This window comes from Carassius auratus, chromosome 19 (genome assembly GCF_003368295.1).
Source record: "Carassius auratus strain Wakin chromosome 19, ASM336829v1, whole genome shotgun sequence".
Lineage (NCBI taxonomy): Eukaryota > Metazoa > Chordata > Actinopteri > Cypriniformes > Cyprinidae > Carassius > Carassius auratus.
Genome location: NC_039261.1, coordinates 268,832 through 277,643, shown reverse-complemented (window position 1 = coordinate 277,643; position 8,812 = coordinate 268,832). Strand labels below are relative to the sequence as shown.

The 8,812-nt window shown below is 37.0% G+C and overlaps 1 protein-coding gene across 3 annotated transcripts; it reads left to right on the top strand.

The window, feature by feature from the left end:
- The first annotated feature begins 739 nt into the window (after window positions 1-739).
- Window positions 740-7,082, top strand: ppp1r8a (protein phosphatase 1, regulatory subunit 8a). 3 transcript variants are annotated; one of them, XM_026288266.1, is made up of 7 exons: window positions 740-1,130; window positions 1,627-1,687; window positions 2,500-2,653; window positions 2,727-2,944; window positions 3,028-3,172; window positions 3,726-3,790; window positions 4,573-7,082. In XM_026288266.1, exons 1-7 carry the CDS (start codon window positions 1,048-1,050, stop codon window positions 4,918-4,920), a joined length of 1,074 nt encoding a protein of 357 aa, XP_026144051.1. In that variant the 5' UTR covers window positions 740-1,047; the 3' UTR covers window positions 4,921-7,082. The 3 variants fall into 3 exon arrangements, with proteins under 3 accessions (XP_026144051.1, XP_026144053.1, XP_026144052.1); XM_026288268.1 differs by having other exon boundaries at window positions 742-1,130; window positions 2,476-2,653; XM_026288267.1 differs by having other exon boundaries at window positions 742-1,130; window positions 2,446-2,653.
- The last annotated feature ends 1,730 nt before the right edge of the window (window positions 7,083-8,812 follow it).

The following is an 8,812-nucleotide window of genomic DNA, read 5'->3' as shown; positions in this document are numbered from 1 at the left end:
AAACAGAATTTCATGAGCGGGGATCTTCTAAGTGAATGTGTAATTTATTGTTGGGGTTGGCTTTATTAATAAAACTTTTACTTGAATCATGTTTTATTGAAGTATTGATTTATTGAGAAATGATTGTGTTTTAAATCTCTGTCTACCAAGTGTTTCTAAAGTGGAAGGTCTGCTGTTAGCTTTTTGCCATTGAGAACAGAAGTTATAGTCTGTTTATAGAGCCATGAATACAGTGAAGACACTGTTTATGCATTAATGAATATTTCAAAATGCAGTATCACAGATAAAACAATGTTCTTCTTCCATTGTAAATAATATTAATATGGATTCTTATATTTGGGTTAAATTTTGCCGTATGAATATTAAGTGTTGTTCTCTGTTTATGTAATGCATTCTACCACATACATTCATGCAATATATCAATTATGTTATGAGAGATTATCGTTATGTTTATTTCTAAACCAATTCTAACTTCTGTAATTGTTGCCACTATCAATTAAGAAGATGCATAATAGCAATTCAGTTTTGGTGCGGAGTGCCAAAAGTTTTCAGCTTATCGTTCGCTATAAAACCTCTATTGTATAGATACATTAAGCATCTTAAAGGGATAGTTCACCCAAAAATGCTAATTAATGATGTTGTTCCAAACCTATGAACTCACAAGAAGATACATTAAGATATTAGGCTCTAGTTGCAGAACAAAAGGATTATTTATTTTATTTATTTATTTATTTTTTTGTGGGTGAACTATTTCTTTAATGCTTGGAAATGTGTTTAATTGAATTGAAAGACTGTATTGCAAAACTGAATAGACTGGCTGCAGATACAGAGGTAAGTTAATTGGTTGTTTTAAGGCTGAGACCCATTTCTTACAGATCATATTATAATACTGAACATAAAAATGTCATATTGGTATAGGACATTGTTTTTAAGATGAAATTAGCAGAAATGGTAATAACAATTGAATCAGAAACCAAATCCATATAAGCTGCATTAGGTGTCAAACGAGCGAACTACAAGTCCCACAATCCCCAGCGAGATGTGTTAATGTTTACCCAGTATTCCGCGCGACTGGGCAAGATGGCGGCGAATGCAAGCACAGACACAGCTGTCTTCGACTGCCCGTCATGGTGAGATGAGAAATTAAGTGCATCATTATCGCAGTTCAGATAAAAGCCCTGCATGCGCGTGCATGGATCAAATCAGTGCGGCTCAGTCCTGTCTGAAGCGTGGACAGTAACTCAACACACACAGCAGATAGTCCACTCTGCATGCCTGCATTAATAACCTGACTTTATTATTATTCCCCTAGATGCCTGATGTATATTATAGCCCTAGATACATTTTGGCATGTGATAAAGCGATGCTTTGCCGATTCCTGTGTTTAGTGTTGAATGGAGTTATAGGTTTCATAAAACATGTAGACTAATCTGCCTTTAATCCTCTTAAATATTATAATTGATTAGCATCTATATGCATTTCTAGTCAATATTTTAAATAAGTGCACATATCTGTGCATGGAGTATATAGGAAATTGCACTGCAAATATGAAATGTTTAGGAGACTGAAGGGAGACTGAATGAATTTTGTCACATATTGTATTAATTTAATTAAATTTAATCTCAGGGCAGGAAAACCTCCACCTGGACTCCATCTGGACGTGGTTAAAGGAGACAAATTAATAGAGGTAAGACAGTGTTAAATGAGTATGATGATGATTCGTGAACTTTGACCTGGTGGACCTGCTTCACCTTTATACACTACATTATAGATAGATAGATAGATAGATAGATAGATAGATAGATAGATCGATATAGTATTCTGGGACTATAAGAGTTGGAAAATAAAGGAGGTTCCATCAAGAACAGGAAAATATTAATATTTAATAACTAATTGTGTTATTTCCAAGACCTGTAATAGTTCTAGAAAGAAATGCATTAATAATATTTTTGTAAGAATTAAATTTGAGTGATATCTTGAAACATTTATGATCAGCTCTACAATATTCCATCACCAAAAAAATAAAATAAAATAAATAAATAAAATAATTTAAAAAAATAAAAATATTGGAAGGGTCACGATAATTAATTTGTTTAAAATGTGTGGAAAATGGGTTAAACGCCTTCTTAAAGGGAATGTTTTTTTCTTTTCTGCTGTGAACCATAAAAGAAAATATTTAGGAAAAAAAAAAAATATATATTTATATATATATATATATATATATATATATATAAAACCAAAACTGTTGTCTGCCAGCATTTTTCAATACATCAATACATGTGTGTGTGTGTGTGTGTATTTATGTATTTATTAGTGTTCTACAGAATAAAGTTAGTTGGCTTTGTAATGACTTGAGGGTGAATAAATGATGATACAAATTTTTTTTTTGAGTTTGGCTGTAGGATCAGTTTTAAACCTCTCTGAATGATTGCTGATGATCAGTAGATATGGATCAGTATGATGTGTGTCAGTCAGTGAGCCTGGCGCTGTCTGCTGCAGAAGCTGATCATCGATGAGAAGAAGTTCTATCTGTTTGGGAGGAACCCTGACCTCTGTGACTTCACCATAGACCACCAGTCGTGCTCGCGGGTGCACGCGGCGCTGGTCTACCACAGACACCTCAAGAGAGTGTTCCTCATGGACCTCAGCAGCAGTGAGTGCAGAGCTCCAACACAGACCGGTCTGTACACAAGCGTTCCCATCTCATCTCGTTTGTCCTTGTCTAGCCCACGGCACATTTCTGGGCAGAATCCGCCTGGAGCCGCACAAACCTCAGCAGGTGCCGATCGACTCCACCATGTCGTTCGGAGCGTCCACACGCGTCTACACGCTGAGAGAGAAACCACAGACGCAGAGCAGCTCCAGCGCCGGAGACAGTAAAGGGCTGGAGGACGAGGAACTGAAGGGGCTGCTGGGACTGCCGGAGGAGGAGACCGAGCTCGAGGTGTGCGCATGTCCATTTAAACCCTCTATATGAAATATAGCTGGCTCAAGAGTTTCATATGCGTAGTGTCTGGTTTCTTCCAGAACCTGACAGAGTTCAACACGGCTCATAACAAACGCATTTCTACGCTCACCATTGAAGAAGGAAACCTGGAGATCCAGAGACCCAAGAGGAAGAGGAGAAGCTCGCGAGTTTCCTTCAGTGAAGAAGAGGAGATCATAAACCCAGGTGCTCACACGATCTATATATATATATATATATATATATATATATATATATATATATATATATATATATATATATATATATATATATATATATATATATATATATATATATATATATATATATACAGTGTATATATATATCCTGAAAAATCAAATACATCACAGGTTCCACCAAAAAATATGGCGCTGTTGTCAACATTGATAATAATCAGAAATGTTTCTCGAGCGGTAAATCAGTATATTAGACTGATCTCTGAAGGATCATGTGACACTGAAGACTGGAGGAATGATGCTGAAAATCCAGCTTTGATCGATGAAATAAATTATATTTGAACACATATTCACATGGGAAACAGTTAATATAAGAATCAATAATATTGTACTGTTTTTACAGTATTTTTAATCATGTAAATGAGGCTGTGGTGAGCATGTGAGACATTAATAACGTCTTCCTAAGTGTTAATCCTCCGCTGTCGCTGTTTTCTGTTTGTCTGGAACGGCTCGGTCTTCACACGCTCTCTTCTCTCGTTCTTTCTTTGTGTTTGGACTCACAGAGGACGTGGACCCGTCTGTGGGACGCTTCAGGAACATGGTGCAGACGGCTGTGGTTCCTCTTAAGGTGCGATCATCGGCCTGCTCTCGTCTGCTGGTTGTTTGAGCGTGTCGGCATTGATTTGAGAACAGCCATTCGTTCTCTCAATGCACTTTCAGTTGTTTGTTGTGTGGCTTGCGAACAGGAAATTGTATAATGTGGGAGGAATGGCTTCTGAAAGGCTTCCTCGGCATCTGAATGTAAAGGAACTTAGATGTACTCCTACAGTCAAACCAAAAATTATTCAGACAGCAGATATTCATTTTTTCTTTTCACTAGTGGATGCAGGACACTATAGTTCATTGATCTAAGTGAGGATAGAAAAACAAAGTAAACACTTTGACCTCACATGTTTCTTCTTTAATTGCTAATGCGACCTGTAATCACAGACAGAACAAAATGAATTATTGCATGGTAATTGGTTGACCTAAATTGGTATAATCTAATTGTGTTCTTACATTTAACAGCTGAATCATTTTTGGTTGATTGTAATACATCACATACCTTTCTATCAAAGTTTTCTGACATTATCAAGATGAATGGTGACTCTGGAGCACAAAAGCAGTCTTGAGTCTCTGGGGTATATTTGTAGCAATAGCCAAAAAACATTGAATGGATCAAAATGATCGATTTTTCTTTATGCCAAAAATCTGTAGGATTTTAAGTATAGATCATGTTTCATGAAGATATTTTGAAAATCTCCTACCGTAAATATATAAAAACGTATTTTTTTGTTAAGTAATATGCATTGTTAAGAATGTGTTTAGAGTTGTAAAATGCATTTAGTTTTTGAAACTTCTGCACCACAGAAGAAGAAGCTGGAAGGGCGCAGTACTCTGGGATTGGAGGAGAGCGTGGCGCGGCGGTTACAGAGCTTCCCGCTGAGCGCTGGGCTGTACGGAGACCTGCCCCCCGCCAGCCACGAGGCCACAGGACAGGGCGGCTCGTCTGCCATCACGGGTGGGACGCCGCTGACCTTCCCCAACCCGGCCCCAGAGGTGGACGTCTCGCCCACGACGGCGCAGCCGCCCGCTGTGCTGAACCCCACTCCTGCTGCCGGACCCTACTCGACCGAGACGCTCAACGAGCCGCGCAAGAAGAAGTACGCCAAGGAGGCGTGGCCTGGCAAAAAGCCCACCCCCTCCCTCCTGATTTGACACGGGACAGACACACTGTGACAGATCTGAAGATTACATCTTGGAGTTTGTTTGAAGTTATTGGTTCCAAACTTGCTGATTGCAACATTACTGATACATACTTTTAATTAGTGTGGGCAAACGATTAATCACATCCAAAATGAACGTTTTTGTTTACATAATATGTGTGGGTACTGTGTGTGTGTGTGTATATATTTATAAGCACATGCATGTATATATTTCAGATTTTTTTTTGCTTATATATTAAATTATATGTATATATAATATAAATTACATGACTGTACAGTGCCGTGAAAAGGTTTTTGCCCCCTTCCTGTTTTTTATTTTTTATTTTCTTGCATATTTGTCACACTTAAAAGATTCAGATCATCAAACTAATTTTAATATTACAAAAAAAATAATTTTAAAATAATTTATTTAAAAATATATATATATTTTTAAAGTGGTCCAAACCTTCCTGGCCCTATGTGAAAAAGTAAGTACCCCTAAACCTAATAACTGGTTGTGCCGCCCAGTGCAGCAACAACTGCAATCAAGCGTTTGTGATAACTGCCAATGAGTCTCTCACATCGCTGGGGGGGAATGTAGGCCCACTCTTCTTTGCAGAATTGTTTTAATGAGCCACACTGGAGGGTTTCCAGCATGAATGGACTGTTTAAGGTCTGGACTTTGACTTGGCCACTCCAAAACTCATCTTGTTTTTCTGAGCCATTCAGAGGTGGACCTGCTGGTGTGTTTGGGATCATTGTCCTGCTGCAGAACACAAGTGAGCTTGAGCTTGAGTTCACAAACTGATGGCTCAAATAGAGCGCAGAATTCATGGTTTCATCAATAATGGCATGTCGTCCATGTCCCCTGACCATCACACCTCCTCTATGTTTGACTGTTGCTTTTATGCTCTTTGAGTGAAATGCTGTGTTGGTTTTATGCCAGATGTGACAGGACACACCTGCCAAAAAGTTCAACTTTTGTCGCATCAGTCCAGAGAATATTTGCCCAATATTTGTTTCTAAAATAATGTGGTAAATCATAGTTTCACTTTCATGATTTAACAATTAATTTTTCACGTAGGACCAGGCAGGTTTGGACAGCTTTTTTCTCTTAATAAATGAAATCATTGAGTATATAAACATGTAAATACTTTTAAAATATATGCTGTGTGTGTGTGTGTGTATTTATATATACATGATGCACACAGTACACACACACATGCGATTAATAGTTTGACAGCACTACTTCAGATTCATAACGCTGTCTGTTACGGTTTGAGGCTTTGTCACATGGGTTACGTATCTGAGCTGAAGCTGACACTATAACTGTGGGGCGAGTGGATATCACAAAGAAATATTTGGTTTATTTTACCCTAAAATCGTAAGAAATGCCCTGAGAGTTAATGCATTAGTTAATATTAACTTACAATGAGCTATATATTTGTTACAATATTTATAAATCTTTGCAACGTTTAGTGAATAATAATACTGTTCATTGTTAGTTTATCAAATCAGGTCAGGTATAAATCACATTAACAGACAACTCTTATTTCAACAATGTTTTCGCAAATTGTGAACTTAACTTTAGAAAAGGTGTTTTTCATTGTTATTTCAATCGCTCTCAGTCAGGATAAACACCGAAGCGTGTTGTTTTCAGCAGTGAATGGTGTGCAGTTTAACATTAACATGCATTTAATACATAGATTTGGCTTTGTTTGAAAGCCTGAGAGCTTCTTTGCTAGTCAAAATGGCCACACAATTGTCAACTGTACTTTTAATGTAAGTTTGTTTTTAAAAAGACGTTTTCGTTTTACGTATTTTAAGTACAAACCAAACCAAATGTGACAGGAAATGAATCTGTAAGTCGGAGCAGGGTGTTTAATCTGTCTCTGTTTTCATGAAGCAGGTTGTGTAAACGACATTATGAATGGTTGGAGAATACTGTGGCTGTGCGTATGTCGGTTTATTGAGGGAAATGCAAACACTGACGAAAAGAGGACAGTGATTTGTGTCATCTGTCGTCTTGTAATGTGAACTGGTGTGTTAAAGTTTTTATATGTATATTTTTTTTTATATCTGAATGTGATGGATGGCGGAAAGACTAAACATGAAAGGAATTAGTATTGGATTTTTTTTTTGTCTAATAAACAATATTCCTTGCCCTTAACATGATTGATGTTTTGTTGTTGTTGTTGTGTTTAAGAAAATATTAGTGCTTCTGCGTGCACCTTCACCATCATGAATGCATATGGATTTGTGGGTGGTTGAAAAGTCAAACATGTCTGTGATGTTCTGGTTCATAATGGTCCCTGAAAAATGAATAAAAATAATAATACATATTTAAATAAAACTGCAGGCCAGGCTGATAGACTAGCTAAGACCAGCCAACCAGAATATTGTTAGGATTTAAAAAAATAAATAAAGAAATATTTATTTATTTATTGACCTTGTTGAAAATCATAAAGCTGATCACTTACAAAACTTGATGGCAGTTTAACAAGCACAATTTAGGGTATCACACTTGTGGAATTTTGTTTTTGAATGACTTTGACGCTCTTCATGTTTACATTTATGAGAGATGAACAGTTAAAAAACAACAACAACAACCAAAAACATGAAATCCTTCAACACAGAGAGCGTAAAACGTGAGGTTTGTCCACTAGAGAGCAGTGTGTGACAGAGCTGTCTTCATGGTCTTCACACACACACACACACACACACACACACACACACACACACACACACACACACACACCCCTGATGCATGCTATGAGCATATGCCAAGATGTGAGAAAGAACTGCATATGGAAAGATCTTTTATAGGTTTTGACCAGATGAATACATCCATTAAAATATAACTTCAGTATAATAAAAAAAGAAAAAAGTAAAGCGTTTCAATGCTAAAACACATCTAGTCCGTCTAATTAGGAGGATCTCGTGGTTGTTCAGTCTCAGTGTGGCTGTGGGTCTCGTCTGGCCTGTCATTGTTTCATCGAGTGTCTGTGTGTCCCAGCAGGGGTCTCGCGCGCTCCTCTATGACGCCACTGTCTCACTGGCGCGCGGATAATGGCACCTCATTAATCAAATGTGCATGAGTGCGCTCAGGTTGCCATGGCAATAATTATCAGAGCTGCCTAATTAACTTTCTCAATTGCTTAATGATATACGACCCTATGAACTCCCCTCTGTTTCTTCCCTCTCTATAATTCAGGCTAGGGTTTTTTTTTTCTCTTCATTTTTTTTTTTTTTTCATTTCATGAGAATAAAACAGGAACGGATTGATGTTAAAGTTGAGTCCACTTTCAGCTCTGACAGGTGGAGGAAATACAGCTAAAAAGATTAAATGTGGGCTATATACAGCTGTACTGTGAATTATATATAATACACACATACACACAACACATGTATATTATGTAAACAAAACTTTGATTTTGGACACAATGAATCGTTTGACTGCACTAATTTAAAAGTGTCACTAGGATCACATAAAAAGCTTGTTTTACTTCAAAATCATCATTTTGGGGGTGGATCTTGTTTAACATATTTGTTAATCTTGCTACAGCCTACATATAGACCTAAACTATAACCCCTTGAGATTTTTAGTTACAATTCAGTAATTTAGCAACACACTGGTATGTTTATGATACATAGGCTAATGGTCACATGACGTGCAGGTAAACTGATAGGCCTACCTATTTAACTATTCTGTATTATTTAATTTTTAAAGTTAAGTTTTTAATTTTACATTTTGCACTTTAGAATGAATTATAAGCTTTTCATCAATTCGTAAACCCCCTGCCCCTGCCCATTGTGAACTAAGAAACCTTGCAAAAGAAAGAGGGGGGAAGGAATGATGTATTTGTGGGTCTGTAAAAAGTTAAAATATTTTATAAATATTTTTA